This window comes from Squalius cephalus (genome assembly GCF_949319135.1).
Source record: "Squalius cephalus genome assembly, chromosome: 3".
Taxonomy (NCBI): Eukaryota; Metazoa; Chordata; class Actinopteri; order Cypriniformes; family Leuciscidae; genus Squalius; species Squalius cephalus.
Genome location: NC_137124.1, coordinates 12,190,391 through 12,213,240, shown reverse-complemented (window position 1 = coordinate 12,213,240; position 22,850 = coordinate 12,190,391). Strand labels below are relative to the sequence as shown.

The 22,850-nt window shown below is 40.6% G+C and overlaps 3 protein-coding genes and 1 long non-coding RNA gene across 5 annotated transcripts; 2 read left to right on the top strand and 2 right to left on the bottom strand.

Moving 5' to 3' along the window:
• Window positions 1-8,016: 8,016 nt before the first annotated feature.
• LOC307156443 (uncharacterized protein) lies at window positions 8,017-9,684 on the top strand. The gene is made up of 6 exons (XM_079867790.1): window positions 8,017-8,059; window positions 8,158-8,517; window positions 8,645-8,974; window positions 9,119-9,226; window positions 9,331-9,353; window positions 9,538-9,684. Exons 1-6 carry the CDS (start codon window positions 8,020-8,022, stop codon window positions 9,658-9,660), a joined length of 984 nt encoding a protein of 327 aa, XP_079723916.1. The 5' UTR covers window positions 8,017-8,019; the 3' UTR covers window positions 9,661-9,684.
• Window positions 9,685-13,029: 3,345 nt separating this feature from the next.
• LOC307156177 (uncharacterized protein) lies at window positions 13,030-19,093 on the bottom strand. 2 transcript variants are annotated; one of them, XM_079867408.1, is made up of 6 exons: window positions 19,018-19,093; window positions 14,511-14,855; window positions 14,073-14,426; window positions 13,866-13,973; window positions 13,613-13,683; window positions 13,030-13,490 (listed from the first exon to the last, which is right to left on the bottom strand). In XM_079867408.1, the coding sequence occupies exons 2-6, from the start codon at window positions 14,605-14,607 to the stop codon at window positions 13,416-13,418; spliced, it is 705 nt and encodes a 234-aa protein (XP_079723534.1). In that variant the 5' UTR covers window positions 14,608-14,855; window positions 19,018-19,093; the 3' UTR covers window positions 13,030-13,415. The 2 variants fall into 2 exon arrangements, with proteins under 2 accessions (XP_079723534.1, XP_079723533.1); XM_079867407.1 differs by lacking the exon at window positions 19,018-19,093 and adding an exon at window positions 14,955-15,096 and having other exon boundaries at window positions 14,511-14,861.
• Window positions 15,949-20,557, top strand: LOC307156178. The gene is made up of 3 exons (XR_013820670.1): window positions 15,949-15,995; window positions 17,357-17,451; window positions 19,693-20,557. It is a non-coding gene; the product is annotated as an uncharacterized lncRNA (long non-coding RNA).
• LOC307156176 (uncharacterized protein) lies at window positions 16,969-19,145 on the bottom strand. The gene is made up of 6 exons (XM_079867406.1): window positions 19,024-19,145; window positions 18,585-18,935; window positions 18,138-18,491; window positions 17,873-17,983; window positions 17,558-17,622; window positions 16,969-17,469 (listed from the first exon to the last, which is right to left on the bottom strand). Exons 1-6 carry the CDS (start codon window positions 19,067-19,069, stop codon window positions 17,353-17,355), a joined length of 1,044 nt encoding a protein of 347 aa, XP_079723532.1. The 5' UTR covers window positions 19,070-19,145; the 3' UTR covers window positions 16,969-17,352.
• Window positions 20,558-22,850: the final 2,293 nt, after the last annotated feature.

The window sequence follows — 22,850 nt, the reverse complement described above, 5'->3', positions numbered from 1 at the left end:
ACATGTTGCTGCTGCTGCTGCACATGTAACAGACATGTAACACATGTAACAGACACATGTGCACAGCCAGTGCCAATAAAGCTATTGTGCACAGCTGAAGAGACTATTGATACACATTTGTAAACTTTTCACAATACACAGTTGCACAGGGTAATGGGAGAAATAGACAATGCAAGTAATATACATGTGCTGTTGAGTGAGAAAACAAGCTGCTGCATCGGCAGATATGCATTTATCTGCACAATGATGACACAGACAGGAGACAGGAATGGATAGAACAAACACCCCCAAAACAGCAGATCTATTGCCAAAACATATGTACTTTTTTTCCTCATGGGACCACATGTTTTGCTATCTATGTGTGCCTTGACTACTAGAAATGTGCGGTTGGCGGTTACAGCCACGGACTCCGCAGATAAACCGCGGATCGGGCGGATGACTTGATGAAAAATAATATTTTAATTAAATTTGTTCGGGTGGCGGTTGAACCAATCAAATGATTGTTAGGCCTGCTGGTATAAAATTAATTGCACTGTCTGCCTGAAAAAGACGCGCTCTAACGGGAGTCTTCAGAACAGGCTCGTCCTAGTCATCACCCTGACATGACAGTGCGTAAAGTTAATTAGCCTATAATGTGAATGACTTATTTTATTCGAGCTTTCTTTCTTTTTGCTAAAAAATAAAGTGCAATAGGCCAAAATGCATTTTTTTATTACAATGATAAAATTGTACAGTAGCCTAGTCAGGTAAGGTCAGGTTTGCCGATGTGCGTTTTATTTAGGCTATTTATTTATTTTTGTCCCTGTGCGCCGATCGGAGACGGAGTTCACTGCTGATATTCTGGGTATACAACATAGCCAATAGGCTATACTAGTAGGGACATTAGCCTTTAAATATCTTTGCTGCATTGGATCAGTATCCTTTCTAGAACAGGCAAGAGCTTTCTAGCCTCGCGGCTCGCGTCAGCAGTGCCTTGCATCACCCACAGACCTTAAAACAATCAGCGAACGGCGGGCGGGTGCGGCTTTGAAAATTGGTCAAAAAACATTGGTGCGGATGGATGGCGGACGGATGATGAGTTTTTTCATGCGGTTGCGGATGAAATAATAGGCCATCCGCGCATCTCTGTTGACTACCTTGCCGACCGGCTTAACACTAGAAATCCATGCTATGTGTTCTTGTGAACAATAGATATGACGTTGCAAGCTGATAGAGATAGGAACGTCTCGGTTACGTATGTAACCCTTGTTCCCTGAGTAGGGAACGGAGATGTTACGTCGGATGACGACGAATGGGGTTTCGCTTAGAAAGCCTATCATCTTCGAGTATATAAAACGAGCCAATGGCAATGAAATGCCATGGGTCTGCGGAATTTGCATAGCGTAACTCCGCCCTACCCTGGGGGTATATAAGGAAGTACGCCGGCAACATGCAGATATGTCTTCGCTGAGGAGCCGAGACTGAACTCAGGCGTTCCAGCGGTACAGCGGAAGTGGCAGGGAGACGTAACGTCTCCGTTCCCTACCCAGGGAACGAGGGTTACATACGTAACCGAGACGTTCCCTTTCGTAGACACTCCGAGTTACGTCGGATGACGACGAATGGGGTTCCCAGTGTAATCACGCCACCTCTCGACTGTCTTCCAGTGCCCTGCGTAAGTCTGAGCTCTGTCGTGAGACTAGCACGGACGAAGGAGTCCTACTTAACACAGGAATACCAAGGTACACTGGGAAGCATATCTCAGTGGAAATATGCAATTATGCCCAGCCCGAAGGGGGGGACTTGGAATACACATATGACCCCGGGGGGCTGCATATGGAGTATCACTGGGGTGTCCAGCCACAGGTGGAATATTTCAACCCCAGGGGTGGCAAGGTGGCTTGCCAAGGGAAAGACACATGCTCAGAGAGGCTTACAGTGGAAATACACATGTGGGGGTCACCCAGAGGGGGAACCATGCACATGGAGGCACCTAGCCAAGCGCGAAAGCTGCCGGTGGCATAACTCTGGCGTTGACGTCGTCAGTGCTGGAGGAGACTCAGGGCTTATTATGCTCACCTGAGGAGAATATCGCACGTATCCCGTCCGTGGAGAGGAATGGCGAGCAAGCGAAGACACCTGAGCAGAATCTAGTACCGGCTAGTTGAAGCGAGTACATGAGAAGAAACTGGCTCCACTCGGAGATTGTAGAATCTCGCGAATGTGTTAGGTGTCGCCCAGCCTGCAGCTCTGCAGATGTCTGTTAGCGAGGCGTCATGCGCTAGAGCCCAAGAGGATGCCACACTCCGAGTGGAGTGGGCCGTCACACCAAGGGGGCATGGTCGACCTTGCTGCTGGTATGCCAAAGCAATGGCGTCCACTATCCAGTGAGACAACCTTTGCTTGGAGAGAGCCTTTCCCTTCAGCTTCCCACCATAACAGACAAAGAGCTGGTCTGAGGTCCTGAAACACTGCGTTCTGTCGACGTAGGCACGGAGTGCGCGTACTGGACAAAGCAGTGCCAAGGCTGGGTCTGCCTCCTCCGAGGGCAGCGCTTGCAGGTTCACCACCTGATCTCGAAAGGGTGTGGTGGGAACCTTGGGCACATATCCAGGCCGGGGTCTCAGGATCACGTGAGAGTTAGCCGGCCCGAATTCCAGGCACGCTTCGTCAACCGAAAATGCCTGCAGGTCCCCTACCCTCTTGATGGAGGCCAATACAACCAGGAGCGCTGTCTTCATTGACAGAAACTTAAGCTCCACTGATTGCAGAGGCTCAAAGGGAGCACTCTGCAGGGCAGTTAAAACCACTGAGAGGTCCCAAGAGGGTACGAGGGTAGGACGAGGAGGATTCAGTCTCCTCGCTCCCCTCAGGAACCTGATGATCAGGTCGTGCTTTCCCAGAGACTTACCATCAACTGCGTCGTGATGTGCAACAATAGCGGCAACATACACTTTCAGGGTGGAGGGAGACAGCCTACGCTCCAACCCTTCTTGCAGGAAGGAAAGCACGACACTGATCGGGCATTTCGTGGGTTCTAGATGTTTAGAAGAACACCAGTTGAGCTGGGGGATGGAGTCTCGATTCTCCAGCGAGAGGCCGAAGCCGGGATATAAATGGCTCGAAGCGACCTCAGATGCTTCTGACTCCATATGAGGAGGTGGCGGGCGAGTTGTGACATACGGGGGGAGCGCAGTCGCGGTATTGTCTGATCGGACTAGTACGTGTTGACCCTTGAGCAACGCACGGAAGCGGTGCAGGGCAAGACGTACAGCCAACAACTCGAGGCAATTGACATGCCAAAGGCGCTGGGGTCCTGTCCAGGAGCCCGCGGCAGCATGTCCATTGCACATGGCGCCCCAACCCGTGGTGGAGGCATTTGTTGATACAACAACATGCCTGGAAACTCGTTCCAAGGGCACTCCGGCCCGAAGAAAACTGAGGTTCGACCACGGGGTGAAGGTCTGACGGCAGGTCGGAGTCACTGGAACTCGGAGCGTGCCGTGATGCCATGCCCACCTCGGGACTCGATCGCGAAGCCAAAGCTGAAGTGGTCTCATATGAAGCAACCCGAGCTGCGTGACTGCGGCTGCGGATGCCATATGCCCCAGGAGCCTCTGAAATAGTTTCAGTGGAACCACACTCTTGCCCTCGAACTGACGAAGGCAAGTCAGCAGTGACTGCACGCGCTCGCTCGTAAGCTGCGCGCACATGGCGACCGAGTCGATTTCCATACCGAGAAAAGAGATCCTCTGCACGGGGCAGAGTTTGCTCTTCTCCCAGTTGACCCGAAGGCCCAGACGAGCTAGGTGCCGGAGCACTAGGTCCCTGTGTTCGCAAACCTGGTCTCGAGAGTGAGCTAGGATCAGCCAGTCGTCGAGATAGTTCAGGATGCGAACCCCGTGTTCCCGAAGGGGAACAAGGGCTGCCTCGACGACCTTCGTGAAGACACGAGGAGACAGGGCTAGCCCGAAAGGGAGAACCGCGTACTGGTATGCCTGCCCCTCGAAAGCAAACCGTAGAAACGGTCTGTGTCGAGGAAGAATGGAGACATGGAAGTAGGCGTCCTTCAGGTCGATCGCTGCAAACCAATCCTGCGGCCGTATGCACTCGAAAATGCGTTTGGCCGTGAGCATCTTGAACGGCATCCTGTGAAGGGAGCGGTTCAAGACGCGCAAGTCGAGGATTGGTCGTGACCCACCGGATTTCTTCGGTACAATGAAGTAGGGGCTGTAGAAGCCGGACTTCATTTCGGCTGGAGGGACAGTCTCGATCGCACCCTTCGCCAGTAAGGTAGCGACCTCCGCTCTCATGACAGGGGCATTGCCACCGACCATAGTGAAGCGGACTCCCCTGAAGCGGGGAGGAGACCGCGCGAACTGAATCGCGTAGCCGAGCCTGATGGTCCTCGCGACCCGGCGGGACAGCCTGGGAAGCTCTAACCAGGCTTCCAGGAACTGTACCAGCGGGGTCATGCTGACCACAGACGTACCCTCGGTGGTGCAGCGAGGTGGAATGACCGGCCCAGGCATGGGTGGCATAGCGGCCTGGTGCGGGGGCACGGTCATTAGCCGCGTCCTGCCAGAGGAGGCCAGGGGAGGACCAGCGTCCCACGGGGGCGTGCTCTGGCAGGGGTCTGGCGACAGAGGGGGACGAGAGTGGCGAGGCTCGTGAGCGGTGCGCACTGTCATCCGAGAACTCTGTGTGCTCAGAGATGGGGGAGTGAGTTCTTTCTTTAACCACATTAGGGTGCTGCCCGTCGTGGGACGAGCAGCGGGAGTGGGAAAACCAAGGATTCTCCCCCAGCCCTCCACCAGGGGAAGGAGCGGCCCTGCTACCGTCTCCTGAAAAGAACTCAGTGCCATCTCTGAGCAGCCCGTCTCAGGAGCGCCGCTTTGCCTGGCGTTTAGCGGGGCACGGGGCGGGAGAGGGCTGTGGCGCCTTCCTGCGGCGTCCTCCACGACGCGACCCAGATGGAGGCTGCTGCTGGGGCCGTGCGGGAGGGGCGGGAGCCGTAGGAGGGCGCCCTCGGCGGCGACCAGACTGAGGCACCTGTGCCGACGGCTGGGTGGAGGCAGCAGCGGGCAGCGCGCTGACGAGGATCAGCGGCGGCACCCAAAAACCAATCGTCCAGCCACGAGCGCACCGGACCAGGTGGCGGGGACCACTCAAGACCGATGGCCGCGGCTGCCCGGGAAAGCATGGCTGTCATCTCGGGATCAGACACGGGCAATGCTGGGACACCCGAAGGTGGCAGCACAGCCGAATCCTCACTTCCCAAGGACTCCTGCCCACCTTGTGATGCAGCGATCGACATCACATCTTCCTCTGGAGCGCCGAATGAGACCCGCGGCAAGTCAGAGGACTGTACAGCGGGCTCATTCAAAACACTCGCGGGTTGCACGGTGCTAGAGGACGGTGTGGAGCGTGGAATAGTCGCCGCTTTGTTCCACACCGTAACCCTCAGGTCACCCTGGCCGCCAGCCGAAGTACCAGCTCTCGTGGAGCTCGTAGATCGGGGTGCGGATGAGGGGACTCTACCATGAAGGTAATTGAGTCTTGACCGCAACTGTGCGATGGGCATGTTCCCGCAATGGGAACATGACTCATCCACAAACGCTGCCTTAGCGTGCTCAATACCCAGACAAACAAGACAGCGATTGTGCCCATCAGAGTCAGAAATGAATAGACCGCAACCAGAAGTGCACGGGCGAGGCATCTTTAAAAAGACGTGCCGAATGCAAGCTCTTTTAGAAAGGAGATTTCTCCGCAAATGCTGAAGGGAGCAGAACAGGGAGAGAACACACAAACACTGGCAAATCACTGCACAGATAAGCAGGGAATGTGCACTCGCTGGAACTCGCTGTCACACCAACACTTGGAGAGAGGCTCGTTCGAAGAGAAGAGAGATGAATCTCAGGATTGGCTTGTGGAGTGAAGTACATCAACTTGGCTTCGAAGCGAAAACATATTTGCATGTTGCCGGCGTACTTCCTTATATACCCCCAGGGTAGGGCGGAGTTACGCTATGCAAATTCCGCAGACCCATGGCATTTCATTGCCATTGGCTCGTTTTATATACTCGAAGATGATAGGCTTTCTAAGCGAAACCCCATTCGTCGTCATCCGACGTAACTCGGAGTGACTAAAGGGAACCCAGCAACCACCTGAGCAAGTATCATCAGTAAAGTCATTTGATAATGATTACATAACCCTTATACTCTTATTTGATAAATGAAAAGCCATTAGGAGCAATAACGAATGACAGCGTGCTCTGACGCTCGATAAACATGTTAGCATAGGTAATGAAACTTTACCCTTGAAATATTGTTTGTTTCTGCTAACATGTAATCGCATTGAATGTGAATGCTTATTTTACTTTAACCTTTTCATCCATAGACAGCATTTACTCACAGAAATACAAACAATAGACCATTTTCTGCTGCATAGACACAACTGCATAGCGCTCCAACTTATGCTTAGTAAAGACTATAAATATGACTATAATTGTACATGACTATACAAACAAGACTATAAACATGATGCTTAGTTTAACATATTGATTGTTCTTTTAGCATGGCGCGAACACATAAGCATCTGAATTAACCGCACACATTTAGCATAGCTAATGAAAACATTGCTATTGGAAATAAAAGGACATGTCATTTAAGTTATACCGCTAAATATGGTGAACGCCATTTGAATCACAAATGCATCACTTTAACTGTTTTCATATCCATGCTAACAGCGTATAAAACAGCAATGACATACAATAGACCACTGCTGCTGCATGCAATAAACACAGCTGCTTAAATGCTTCAGTGATTCACTCGAGCACTGTTGACATGACGCTATTTAAAACATTTCTAGCACAAAGCTAGTTTAAACTTGTAAAGATTGCTCCATTTATGAATTAATAACCGGACCACACAATATGTGCAGAGATGTGGAATAAAACATCAATCACTTATCTTAGATGTTGATTCCAGATGCAAAGCGCACTGCTATTCTGAAAGCGCACTGCATACTTTTAGTGCTAACAGCAACACACCGGTATTTGTTTGAATGTTGAGCCGCAGCTCATTGGACGCTGATGCAACAGCAACCAATCAGCTGTGCTATGTAGATAGTCATGTGATCACTACCAAATGAGTCAAAGACTTATCAGCCTGCGCCATCTAGTGTTTCATGCCAGAACTAGGTAATTTCATTGTGGTTTGTTTCAGTTTTCCCTGTTCCTGTTAACCTGTGTTTTCTAGTGTGTGTCAGTTTGTTCCCTTGGTTACTCATTACATTCACCTGTTGTTCATTCAGTTTCCTTATTACCTCTCCTTGTGTGTTTAAGCCCTTAGTTCTCCTCAATGTTTTGTTAACGTGGTATTTTTGTTTAGTGGTTCTCATTCCTGTTCCTGTATTCTCCTGAGTTTCAGTTTATTAAAAACTATATATATTCTACTCTCCATTGTGTTTACTGATCAGCATATCGTGACATTAGTATGCATGAGATGTATGCGTAACCATGTATTCACCAATCCATAATAGTTCAACTTGATCATATTTGGATGCTCATCATCTGTAAAACATAACTTTCTTGTGAGGCCCTTTAAAGGTTTGTCTTCTGGTTACATGCTTCTTTTAACATCTTATTTCCTGCTTTTTTTCCCTTTGTCAAACCATATCAAGCATTAGCAATAAAACAACACATTAACCACATAGTTTAGAGAGAAGACAACTTACTAAGCATTAGTATTAATAACACCTATCTATCTAAATAAGAGATTTTTTTTGGAGCAATGGAAAGATGGTTAGGTTAGACTTTTTTTTAGACATTTTGATGTGGCGACAATGTGTGAAAGCAGAAAAGTTAAGGTGAAAGTGCGCATGTGCCTCAGTTGACTGAAGCAGAGACAGATGGACACATGGTAAGGACACCGTCTAGTGATCTACCCTTATTCTTTAGCGTGTGTGATGGTGTGGCTCATTCGTTTGCTTTTTCAGGGGAATTCAAAGCCTGAGGATAATTTTGGAAGACGACTGATCATGAGATATTACTTCATTCTTTTGCTTTCCTCAACAATATGTAAATATACATAAATGACTTTTTAATCAAACAAGTTACCTATTTCTTTATTAACAATTTCAACTCTAAAGGTTACTATTGTGTTCTTGATTTTGCAGTCTGCTCCTCTGATGTGTCCTCTAATGTGGATGTTGTTCAGGAAGATGTAAAAGTAGTTCGAGCTGGAGAGGATGTGAATCTTACTTGCAGCTTTTCAACGCTTCTGCAATCGACAAAAGCATGGTTTAAACAGACGGCTGATGGAAGATTCATTCAAATTGTGTCTTTATTTTTAAATCAACAACCCAGCTGGAATAAGGACTTTGAGAAAATGAGTCGTTTTAATGTTACCAAAGGAGATGATGATTTTAATCTGACCATTTTACAGACAAAGCCTTCAGACTCAGCAACATATTACTGTGTCATTGCATCATATTACAACATTGGAATGGGTGCAGGCACTAGATTATTTTTTGAAGGTAAGTTTCACTGCTTGTTATTTTAGCTTTGTTTGATTTATGGCATCTGATTTTTATTTTATTTTATTTTTATTTTATTTATTTTTTGTCCTTACTATTTCTGTTTCTTTAATGTCATTTTTTAAAGCTGGACACACAACTCTTCAGCAGTCCTTGATCGACACGCTTCATCCAGGGGATTCAGTGAATTTGCAGTGCAGCATCTCCAGTGAGAGTTGTGCTGGAGAACACAGCGTCTACTGGTTCAGACAAAGCTTGGGAGACTCTCAAGGAGTCCTTTACACCAAAGGAGAGAGAAATGGTCAGTGTAAGAACAGCAGTGAGTCTCAAACGCAGAGCTGCGTCTACAATCTCCTCAAGAGCAACATCAGTGACTCTGATGCTGGGATTTACTACTGCGCTGTGGCCGCATGTGGAGAGATACTGTTTGGAAAAGGAACTCAACTCAATTTTAGAGGTAAGGTGAAATGCAAATGTCTGGCTTTAACTGTTGAAATGTTTAGCTTTATCTGCTATCTGGAAAAGCATTTGATTCATATACTAGAGTACATGATACCGAACTAAGAAGTTTTCTAAGAAGATCAAATTAATTTTGTTTCAGTGAGTGGTGATGTGAATCCAACTCTTCTTGCTCTTGGAGTTTCAAACATTATATTTTTTGTTCTTGTTGTTTTTCTGGGAATAAAACTATGCAGGGGTCAGAATAAAGGTAGGACTTTCTGAATAAAATTATTATTTTTTATTGTAAAGGAAAATGTTGTAGAAATTGAATTACCATTTATAATGACAAGACTGTTTTTTAATTTCCCAAAGTGCCCAAACCTCAAGAGAATCAAGTAAGTACACAATTATCTTCCATTTTAGATATTTTCCAAATCTTTACCAATGTATCTGTTTTATTAATTTAATATTAGATAATATATATTTTTTCATGGTTTTTAAAACTTTTGGTGTATATTATGCCACATCATGTGTAATTTTCCTCTCATAATTGGAGATTCTTTTCTCTCTTGATATTAGAATGAAGCCAGCATGAATTACGCATCCATTAGTTTTGGTCAGAAACCTCTGAACACTAGAAGGACCAAATCAAAGGTCATTCAGGAGCAGTCTCTGTACGCTCAGGTCAGATCACAGCAGTAACATCCAGAGAGGAGCAGTTCACTTCGACACAAATATTTTCATCATGATCTTATAACATCAATTTAATTCAATTTGTCAGAATAATTTTGGTAATTTCTCCTAGATTTTATGAGCTGTCTTTCATCCTCTGAAAATTAAACCCAGAGTATAGTCTGGTCATCTTTACGGCACTTTACATATATATATATATATATATATATATATATATATATATATATATATATATATATATATATATATATGTTTGTGTGTGTGTGTGAATGCTATATCTATATATATATATATATATATATATAGCATATAAGTGTTAAAATTAAGTGCTCTGAAAGTGTTTTGTTACCTAAAATAACACTAGGCCTAGCTAACAATGTAATCAAATAAGGATTTCGAGATAATAGCTGTAAGTGTCCATATTTTAATGTCTTTGTATGTTTAAGTGTTATTATGGCTTTGTACTGTTTATTGTTAGATATATTCATTTCTTTGGCATAGTAAGAATAATTGTGGGAAAAGAAAAGGTAGTTTGTGTTGTGTTGTGTTGATTTTATGTGGACTAATGAATGTATGTTGTTAGACTCTGTGTTGTTCTTTTCAGGTGAACTTTGGAACTTATGAAATGTTCCGTTTTACAGTTTCCTTTTGAATCACGTATTACTTGCATAGTAGCCTATGCTTCATTTGCATCTACTAAATTAAAGTGTATGTGCATGTAATGTGCATTTGTTAAAATGTGTTTGTTTTATGTTGTTTTTATTCTGTTAACTCAAATAGTGGACCCTGGTGCTTGTGTAAGATACAGTTCCCTTTAAAAAGGACTAGTGCACATTTAGTTGGTATTTAACAAGAATTCTTAAAGGGATAGTTCACCCAAAAATGAAAATGTTGCATCACTTTAGGCCAGGGGTGGGCAAACTACGGCCCGCGGGCCACATGCGGCCCATTAGGCTGTTTAATCCGGCCCGTCGAGTATTTAAAAAATTGTCTTAAGATCGCATTCATTTTGCCTTTTTCTTGCAATACTTTGCATTATATATATATATATTGTGTTGCATATATTTGACAATCGGAATATCAGATATTTCATGCCATAGCTAACAAATGTAAAAAAGGAAAAATGACATAAAAGCAGATCAACATTCATTCAGCGCTGTTGTGGCTGCGGTGTGTCACGTAACAAGCAATGACGCGTCACCATGGAAACCAAACAGACAGCGACTTAAGCGCATTGACTTGTTGCACGTTAATGTTTTTTCCTTTTTTGGAAACTCACAGAGAAAAAATTTTTTGGTAACCGCTTGCACACCTGTTTAGTTTTTCCTTTGATTTGTCTGCTATGTAGTTTCTTTGCTCCTCTGGATTTGTGGATGTATCCTTACTGATTCCGTTTACAGACCTTTATCGCCCGGCTTTCGACTACACTCCCCTGTCTGCCATTTAACATTACAGAACCCGGTTTTGTTCATTAAATGTTCTGATCTGCCTTTGCTTTTTATGTTTTATTGTATTATTCTTAAAATAAATTTGTATATTCGCTTATTTCATTTTTTTTTTCACAAATGTATGACTTTTGGAAGTGCAAATTGATTGCCGTATGCAGTTTTAATAAATTTGAATGAACCCTTCTGTCATTTTTACTCGAAGTGTACACTTGCAGGTGTTTTGTTTCTAATTTACTGTTAGGCCCATTAAATAATAATAAGGATAAACAATATTTAAAAAGTATAGGCTATAATTATCTAACATCTGACTAATTAAAAATTAACCTCAAAACACAACATGCTAAATGGGGAGAGCCTATCTAGCATAAAAAAATGTATTGTCAGAATGTCGTCTCTCAGTTGTTGAATTTCGCGCAGTCGTTGCCACAACGTAAATGTGTTTGCTCAGCCCAATCTCTGAAAGTGCGAATACCACGAATTGTATTTGTAGTGCTTATGATACGCAGTTTTCGCGTGCATATGATACGCACTTTAGTTTATGGCGTGTAATAGACCCCTTTTGCGCCGACGTCACAGTTACGTCACGGCGCTAGCTGGAGGCAAAACAACCATAAAACTGGAGGCGGCCAATACAAACCAGCACAGATTTATTATTAAATGTCATCTTGTTGTGTTGTTGGGTGCAAGAATCAGTGAAAAATGAGTATGCTGTATCTGGAATTTTTATTTCAAGAAAATATTCATATCATTAAAATTGCACCGTAGTGTCACTCTTTACATTGTCATCTTCTTGGCGCTGGCTAGGCAGAACTGCGAATCGTACCACACAAGTCTTTACATGACCATTCAGCACATAGTTATAGGCATCTAAATATATATATGCCCTCAGTTTCTCTTTACCCTCGGTTTCTCTATCGGGTAGGTGTAGAAGTCAGGCCACTCAACCGGAGGTAGCATTCACGTTAATCCTGTCAGATCGTCCATTGACTGAGCGTGTACGGTCATCTGGTTCCGTCCGTTAAAATTAACTTTTGCAAATAACAATCGCGGTCCTGGACAGTGAGTGACCTTGCACATTAAGACAAAATCGGATTTTCTCCAGTCATTGTTAAAAAACAAGCTAACAAAACTTGCAAACTAGCGTTAGTGAAGCGGCCAGAGGGATCTTTCTGCCTCCAGCTAAGCTCCGCCCACACAAACACGTCACCATGTTTCCCAGCTGTAATAGATCCTTTTATCCTAAGATGCTTTCCAACAGGTTTTATCGTAGTTTTTGTCCAACTCCATTGACTTGTATTGGATGTGCTGAGGTACGGTATTACTCCACTGGGCTGGAGTGTCTATTATTCCAGCTCTCAACGGAAGAATGTACGGGTGTGAGGCGTTTGGAAAAATAGGTCCACAGTTTTACAACGAATGGTAAAACACCTGTTGGAAAGCATCTTTTGCAGCGATTTTTGTGTGAGCATATCAGTGAACACCCCTGACCACTCGGTGAGTTTCACGTCTTTGTAAACGAAAGTTTAATGCGTTTTTAGGAAGGATTGTTCCAGTGCACATATGCAGCCATTGTGTAGGTGGGGGGGAGCTACCACAAAAAACGAAAATTCTCGGGCCAGCAGCATTTGTCCAAATTTCAATCTTAACCATTCTATTTCATCAGAAACGGTCTGAAAACAGGGCTTTAAGTGTAAAATACCGAACTTGTCCTTTAATAAATCAGTTGTTGTTTTTTTTTTTTTTGTTCAACTTGAGGGTGAGAAAGTGATGACAAAATTTTCATTTCTGGGTGAACTATCCCTTTAAAAGAGGAACTTGCTGAATGCTGAATTTAACACGTGGTCTCTACTGCCACCTGGTGATTGCAGATCATTGGATCTATTCACCTTCTAGTTCACAACACAGCAAAAACACACAGAACACAGCAATTCATATAAAGTACTTTATTTATGCCTTTATTTATGAATACATCTATAAGAACATAAGTAGCCTAATTGTACAGTGGTGGCATAGACAGAACGCATAGAATGTTTAAATTATTGTAGATGTTAATGTTTATCACATGAACAAAGCAAATAAAAATGTTTACACATGCAGCATGTAATTATTGCAATAAGATATTGAGGAAAATATTTACTGTTACTGTTTTTTTAGTCACTACAATATATCAGCCCATTAATAACTATAATTACTGATCAAAAATAATTTTCAGAATTGCTCAAATGAAATGATGGTTATTACTGAATAATACAAGCTAATATACAGCCGGTTTGTGTTTGTGTTTTTGCCATGGTTTTGCCATGTCAAACCCGAATATCATATCTGTTGTTTCTCTTTACTCTTCGAGTGTTTGGTGGTGATGGGTGAAGGCCAAAAGTTCACTTCCTTATACTACACAAAAAAAAAAAAAACATTCAAGACAACATAATTTTAACTTCCACAAAATTATAGTGATAAATCATCATAAATGTATTACAAGTGGTTTTACATCTGGAGAGTTTCATTTGACAAACCTGAATTATTGACACATCATCATCAGTAATCTGGATTTGCTGATATTTGCTGTCTATTGCATTGATAGACTCTATAATAAAACACACAATGGTTAGCCCTCAAATGATCTAATTCTAATATAGGACATCTGACAAAGAAAATATTATATAAAAAAAGTATGCAGAATATTTAAACTTCTCATAGATCATGTAATTACTACTCTGCCGTAACAAACTGTTGATTGTAGAAGCAAGAATTCAAGTAAGCACTTACCTTTCCTCCTCACACAGCACAGCAGAATATTGATCGTAACGTTTGATGTCAGCAGCACCGTAAGGCCAATTATAAAGATTAAGTGTGTGTTCTGGCTCTTGAAGTTGTCTAAATCATGAGAAACAATATTTCATATATACTGTATAACACATAATATGCACTGTAGGGCTGATATTTTCTATGTGATGTTGAAAAGCTCAAACTTACCAGGATTCAGTTTAGGATCATGTCCAAATAAAGCCTCTCCACATGTGGCCAGAGCACAGTAGTGAATTCCAGCATCTGAGGAACTGAACGTTTTCTTTGGGAGGTTGTACACACATGACGGTGAAAGACAGCCAGCTCCAGAGCTCTCCACACACTGATCACTTGTGTTTCCATGAATATAAATGGATCCTGAAGGAGATTCTCCTGATCCATGTCTGAACCAGTAGAGACGATGTTCACCTCCACCACTCATGAACTGGTTTTGGATTGAACACTGTAGAGGCTCATTTACCGCCGACTCAACTAGTTCAAGCTTGGGCAGATGCAGATGAGTGGGTTTACTGGTTTCTGCTCCTAATGGATGATGTTTTGTATAAATAGCTGTTTTATTCCCACTTTATAAACACTTTAACATGAAGGAGACATGCACTGACTCACCTTTAATAACCAGACGAGTGCCATTTCCAAAGTTAATGATATTACCGAAAGATGTTGCACAGTAGTATGTGGCTGAATCTGATTGTACGGTGTTCATGATCTTCAGATTAAAAGTGTCAGTCACTCTTGACACTTCAAAATGACTATTTTCAAATTCATTGTGAAATTGGCTTTCTGATGAATGGAGAATTAAGGAAACGATGAGACGTGGTTCTTCTCCAGTGACTTGCTTGTACCATGAAGACCCACTTATTTGTTTTGTTGAAATGGAGCAGGACACCACCACTGTATCTCCTTCATGAACTAATAAAACTGAATCCAGTTGTATGATGTTTCCATATAGTCCTGCCACTATCAAAGAATTAACATTGTGCATCAATCAACTAAAACATAACATTTATATCAGACTAATTAGAAAAATTATAATTATAGAAATATACTTACACATTTCATTTAAGAGTAAAATCATCACACAAAGTTTTTTATCCATTTTCTTCTTCAGTCTGGGAACAGAAGCTCAACCAAAGTTATATAATGTTGTAGCCTATAACATATGTCTTGAAGTACTGCACTGTCACATGATTCTGTTCTGTTAGCACTATTACCCGTTTCCTGGACCTAACACAGTTGCAACCGCAGATTAGATTCATGCAGTGCTAAAATACAACCCTGGCCTCATTACCTTAACAGTTGTGTTCTCTCTTTTACAGTGACTGGTTTTATTTAAAGGATGTGAGAATTACAAATGTAATTAATGATTCAGTGTCAAATAGTCCTGTGCACACATACATAATCTCAACTCTAATTTTATCATATTGACAATGTTATCTGTTAATCTCAGCTCAGTTTTTTTGAGAGTTTATAAACTGCCCTTTAGTCTATCTTGTGTTAGATGTTATCTGTCTTGATGGCCTCATTTTCTTTACCACAGCCACTGTATTCACCCCTGTTTTCTCACATAGGCATAGATTTGTGAAGAAAACTGTTCAAATTCTTAGAGTTTGCATGTTCCAAAATCAGAGTTTATGTTGTTTTGATTTTGAACAGATACTAGAAATCTGTCATTGATATACAATACCTCCAAACCTATATGAATGTAACTCATCTGTAGGCCCTTTGCACTGAATATATGGTCTCTGCTGCCACTTTGTGGTTGTTGGATGTTGGTGCAAGATCTGTTAGTTTAGATAGGCTAATTGATTCTTAAAGCCATTTATTTTTCTATTTTTTAATATTGATTTGAATAGTTTATTCTCAAAAATGTATTGATATATGTTTTTGCCTCAGTCAGAACAACAGGACTAATGCTGCTTTGACGTCATAGGCCTATAGGGATTATCGTAAAAAGTTTCCTTGTTAGAAATTGGACATGAACGCCCTCAGTCGTAATTACCACTGGGAATCTCGGGAATAATTTTGATAGGTGGGTGACTGGTCCATAAACTTTAAACATGACGGAGAGGGAAACGATTGCCTCTGAGACAGGTAGGCCTATTAGTTTCTTCCACAACACATCACCTTGTCTTCTCGTGAAAATGGTTCATATTTATATGAATAATCATTTAAAGCGTTTATTGTACAGCGAAAATAGCCTGAATTTGACCGAAATTCCAAAATCAGCAGCAAGCTGACTATCTAGACAGCGAGGTGAATGTTTATATTGTTGTCAGTGAATGACGCTAAATATCATTTTGGCTTTAGTGCGATTTCCCCAATAAATAGGCAAGGATAAACCTGGTGTCCATGGCCATGATTCCTGTTATTTCCTACTACAAAGCACTTGAATGCGAAAGCTCGTAAGTTGTAGGCTAATCACGACTACAGAAGTGGGAAGTCGGAAATATCCAAGCATAAAGTCCATTCTAAAGGAATGTGTTATTTTATTTTTTCCATTTTTTTGTTATATATTTGATGATCAATTATACTGAATATATTCATTTTTATTAAATATTTATTGTGCAATAACCTACAATTTGTGTGAGAAGAAATTATCAAATCAGCTTGAAATGTAAATAAAAAAAACCATGAATGTAATTGCAAATAAAATAGAATATAATAGCAAATATGGTAGCCTACCATATTATCAAAATGTTGTATCATAGCATCATTATTTCAATCACTTTTAACATTCATTTTACATAATTATTGTATTGCATGTATGAGAATAACCTTGTGACGTGAATGACTATTACTATTATCTCGCTACAGCTGCTTTACAGCAGAATTTGAATTTATCTCATAGTTGATGAAGTTTGCATCAGTAATTCTGTTAAATCCTGTTTATTATTGTGCAGCTGCTTTGAAACAATTTCTATTATATAAAGTGCTATAAAAAATAATGGTGACTTGACTTGAATGAGAAGAAAAATGTTGAAAACTGGCGTTTAGGATAGTGTCTTTGTGGCGTTTGTTGCTATAGTATTTTGTGAGAACATTTAAACTAAAAAGGAGCCTTTAGCACTTTGTACCATACCTTTATTTTCCAGAACATGTATTTGTAGGACATGCATTCCAGAATTTGCATAAAGTGCACGTCCTTTGCACATAGCCTCAACCACATAGAAACATATACAAAACAATACAAATAAAGGTTGCTGGACAATAGCAGCTAATTGCAGGTAATCAGATGACAAACAAATATTTATGATGATATTATCATATCTGTACTTCTCATAGTGTGCTTTTGCAGTGTTTGTTGCTATAGGCTACTAGTGCCAGAAAAGTTAGAGTAAATCTGATATGGTTTTTTTTTTTTTTTTTTTTTTTTGGAAAGGGAAGTAAATATCTGTGCACACAGAGCAATATAACTAAATGCTTGCAAATATGGTAATATAAAGTTTTTTCAGCTTTGCTGTTGACATGCTAAACCAGAATACAGCGTGTCTTCGGGGCTGCTCATCCTCTTCACTCTTGAGTGTTTGCAGCCGGTTAGTACAGTCGCGTAAGTCAATTCCCTGTTCTAAAGAAAAAGCAGATTTCCACAGAGTTATTTATCATATCACTCATTGTAGATGTATTATCAGTGTCTTTAATCTGTTTTCGATTACCTGATTTATTGACACATCATCATTATCATCCCCATCAGTAGTCTGTATTTGTTGAGATTTTCTCCCTGTTTGAAATAGAGATATATAACAGTTTGAGAATTCATCTTTAAAAGAGAGAACGGCATTGCTTACACATGGCCTTTAAAAAAAAGTTCAAATATTACAGCATTTTTTATTATTTTTATTATTATTATTATTATTATTAAGGAAATAATCAAACAAAAATACACTATTGGTCAGGTAATTCTTACTCTATTTTGTAACAATATTAATATAAATTATGCTCTTTACAGATAAGTGAATCAAAATTCTTACCATTTTTCCACAAGCAACAAAGCAGTATATTGATTGTAAGACTTATTGCCAGTATTGCTGCAAGACCGATTTGAATGAATTGTATTTTCTGGCTCTCATTTGAGTCTAAAGCTTGAGAAGAAAAATATTTTTTTGGTTTTATATTTTTGTAAGCAGAACATTATTTAGGTCTGTTTTCTCTGTTCAACTCTTACAAAACTCTTGACTAAAAACATGCCATTTTCAAGTAGAAGTACTGAAGAAATAATAAAATGTTCAAACTTACCAGGATTCAGTTTAGGAACATGTCCAAATAAAGCCTCTCCACATGTGGCCAGAGCACAGTAGTGAACTCCAGCATCTGAGGAACTGAACGTTTTCTTTGGGAGGTTGTACACACATGTCGGTGAAAGACAGTCAGCTCCAGAGCTCTCCACACACTGATCACTTGTGTTTCCATGAATATAAATGGATCCTGAAGGAGATTCTCCTGATCCATGTCTGAACCAGTAGAGATGATGTTCACCTCCACCACTCATGAACTGGTTTTGGATTGAACACTGTAGAGGCTCATTTACCGCCGACTCAACTAGTTCAAGCTTGGGCAGATGCAGATGAGTGGGTTTGCTGGTTTCTGCTCCTAGAATGGATGATGTTTTGTATAAATAACTGTTTTATTCCCAATATCATTATTATAAACACTTTAACATGAAGGAGACATGCACTGACTCACCTTTAATAACCAGACGAGTGCCATTTCCAAAGTTAAGGATATTAGAGAAAGATGTTGCACAGTAGTATGTGGCTGAATCTGATTGTACGGTGTTCATGATCTTCAGATTAAAAATGTCAGTCTCTCTTGACACTTCAAAATGACTATTGTCAAATTCATTGTGAAATTGGCTTTCTGATGAATGGAGAAGTGAGGAAGCGATGAGACGTGGTTCTTCTCCAGTGACTTGCTTGTACCATGAAGCCAGACTTATTTGTTTTGTTGAAATGGAGCAGGACAACACCACTGTATCTCCTTCATGAACTAATAAAACCGAATCCAGTTGTATGATGTTTCCATTAATTGTCTCAACTGTTAAAAGATTACAAACTTTAGATCTTTAGAAAAGCATTAAAATTATTTCTTAAATGTATGTGAATATTATTGAAATGACACTTACAGATTTCATACAAGAGGAAGATCATCACACAAAGTTGTTTGTCCATTTTATCTTCATCCAGATCATTCTGTGCTCAGGCTAAGAAAAGTACAGTAGCTCACACAGAGTTAACTGTTATATGCACTTATACCTGATAAGATCACATGATTTTCATGAAGTCAGCAAATCATGCTCATTTCCTGGACTTGACACAGTTTTAAGTGCAGAGTGCTTCCAACCACAGTTTAAATTAATTCTGTAGACAAAAATTTTGATCCATGTAAAATGTACCTGGATGATATACTTCCCATTTTTCCAAAACGTGAAAATTTTATTTGTTCTCAACCTAAAATTATAAAAAAGACATAAATATTAATGTAATCCATTAATAATTTTTAGTCTTCACAGAACATATCTATATTTGACTACTAATAATATTTACAGGTACATTCTATAAAGAGAATAAATGCTAAAATAAGTGAGATTTGATCTTCTTCCTCTAACAAATGTTTATTTTTTATGAATATTAAAAAAGCTTGTTTTAAGGGATTATCTGTGTTCTTTGTCTGTTTGGGTGGGTTTTCAGTAGTTTTTCACTAGTCTGTGTCGACCAAAGAGGAATTTATGTCTGTTCTGTATCGTCCAAGAAAACTTTTTGTGAAGCCCTGCCTGCACTGCCCTGTCTTTCAGCCTCCTCACAGCCCTTCAGCTCCTTTTACGCTGAGTTCACACATCTACTTGGATTCGCCCTTGGGCTCATGTTCGCCAGTCCAGCCCTGGAGTGTGGACCTACTGGCTCCGCCCAGAACCTCCAGGCCCAAAACTCCACCTCTACCTGTTGAGCAGTCGCCCTCTGGGCTCCACCTGGGACCGCCCTCCCTACGACTCCACCGGGTGCCTTCTTGTCCCTAAGGCTCCACCTTCTGGGACTTCAGCTGTGCTTCGTCCCTCCACCCCCTTTGCTCCAGTGGTCTCCTCCTTCCTTCCAAGTCCGCCTTGGTCCTCAGTTGCTTGCCTGGCTCCACCTCAGTCGCTTGTTGCTATGGCTTCGCCCTGCCCTCCAGGACCTTCTGTGTCGCCTGGTCGTATGTAAGGGATTTTCTGTGTTCTTTGTCTGTTTAAATGGGTTTTCACTAGTTTAGTTCACGTTCCTGTGTTTTCAATTAGTTTCCTTGTAGTATTCCTTGGCTGTGTCTGAAATCGCCCCCCAAATCCTTAAATAAGGCACTATTTGAAGGGACAGCCATTTGTTATGGTGTCCGAAACCACAGTGGACATCCGACAAACAGACAGCCGTATCGCAGTGGTTGTTCTGTTTCTAGTGTTATGAGTATTTTGAGTTCTGTAAAGTAAATATACAATGCTGCGAATTTCCGTTCCCTCACCTTTATTGCAACCGTTCGTGACAGCAGTGCTAACAGATCGATGTGGGTCACATGTATTAGCACTGTAACCTTTGACATAGAATATCTCTGTCCATGGTCCTGAAAATACACAACTGTAATTTCTGATGCTGTGCTGATTTGTCAGCACAAAACCCAATACAATATTTTGATGCACCTTAATTAGTTTCCTACAGCAAATAAATTGAATATGATATAATCATATCATACAGCACGTATGATCATCTTTGATTAACTACCATGAATGGAATGAATGTTGATATTGTCTTTTTCACTTGTATCACTTTTTCTTCATTCTGCAGTATAACTAATCGATAAAATACATAATAAATGTAAATAATTTGTTTATAAACACGTAAATATTTTTTTAAATATATATTTATTTATACATTTAATGAGTCTATGGTTTTAGAGCAATTTATTACTCAAATATAGATGAACAAGGCCTACTCTTGAAAAACAATCTAAAGGTGAAGTAATTTGGAGGAAAAAAAATACAATTATTTTTTTTTATGTTAATGCACTTTTAAAATACCTGTAACATGATAAACATGTTAAAATCTCCTATCACAGTTTATGCAGAGATATTACTAATTTAATTTGAAACACTGTGGCTCTGTCAAAACATGTGTTGTTTTTTGTAGCATTATGACAACGTTGGCTTAACCAATGGTGTGAGTTTGAGGCAGGACTACCTTTATCTCAACAATAGAACCTGTCTGACAATTTTTATTATTCCATTGGGGAGTTACATACACTACTTCGTTTTTAAATAAAACCCTTTACGCACATGCTTTTTTCATACATCCACACTTTCCAATTCATACCTATTTTTGGTCTGCCATAGACAGGTCAAATCAAGACAAGAACATTTTGTTTGCTCTTAAACAAATACACCATTATTTTCATGAACAATGAGCCGATAAGCATCAGAAAGTTGAGGTTTTAACATGTGTTCATATTAGTTGGCTAAACTGTACCTCTGGAAACTGAAAAGCTTTGTCATGCAGCGCCCCATGAGAAGAAATGTAACACCTGAAATCAGAAGTCTTTGTAGTTCAGTCTTTCACATGTGTAGTGATAAACAGACTACGCAACTAAGCAAATGCCTGTGACTGTTTTTGACACCTTTGTTTTTTGCAACATCAGAAGCTATGGAAACTTTTGACCACTAAGATTGAGCCCTAGTGAAGGCTGCCTGCTTGATCTTTCCATTCTATTTTTTACTTTCATGCACTGACCACAAACGCAACACTGAGACTGACGGTCTGCACTGTGAACTCAAAGTTGAGGTTGCTGATCTGTAGTGCAAGTTTTTATGCAATTAAAAAATTAAAAAATGAAATACAGCAAACCCTTATTGCATTTGTCATATATATATATATAGCCTTACTCTTTAAAGAATAATAAACAAAAAAAGAGGAAGTAACTTTTAGTGTTAATTGTGTGATAAAATGAAAAATAAAAAACTGTATTTTCTTTTTTAATTACTACATAAAGCAGTGGGAGCCGAATAAAGTAAGGTATGAAAGCAGTACTGAAAAATGATAAATGTTTAAAAGAACAATATGGGTGCATCTCAAACGGCTGTGTTCTTCATAGTCCAGACCATCTGAGCATTCTAGGCTGAGTCCTCCTCCGCATTAAATGCTAGAATGAAACAGTCTAGTAAGTGCGCATGGCTAAGTCACCCATGTTCTCGCCGCCACGGTCATGGCATGAAAATATTATTAAAAATTTTAATATTTGCTGGCTTTCTATTAATGCAGTGCTGTGAGTGACAGCTGTCTGTGGTCTCCCAGTGGTTTACATTATTGGAAGTTTGTTGTTAAGGGATTAATTTAAATTATTAATTTAATTTTGTTTTGGAAGAAGGATTGATGATATATTGGCTCATTTAAATTTTGTTAATTGTGAACTTCAAAAAAGTTACATGGTGTACTCTAGTTTATTATTAACATTAAACTGATAAACTATGAAAATGGATGCATATAGTGCATATTTTATTATGTATTTATTTAGACAACTCAAAGTGTGCATACACTCTGTGGTTTTTATAAACACACATGAATCGGAGATGCACATGAGGGTATCTTTAGTGATAAGTACTAAAAAAATGTCCAGGAAGATCTCGGAGGCTTCTTGTAATTAACGATGCTTCTAAGCAGAGTGAGCTATTTGTGTTTTTGGTAATGGAAAGGGATGTGAAGACAAAAATTGCCTTCGTAGGTAAAGTATTTTTGTTGTGGTTTTGATGAAGGAAGTGTTGTGAAAGAAAAATAAATGGGTCTTGTGGGTGGAAACTACTTAAACCATAATGTGTGCTCATTTACAGTGCTGAGCAAAGGTCCTGATCCACTTGAACTTTTTTTGTGACATTTTTTATTTATTTATTTTTATTTATTTTTTAATGAAACATATGCCTTTTATTTTTAAGGCATATTT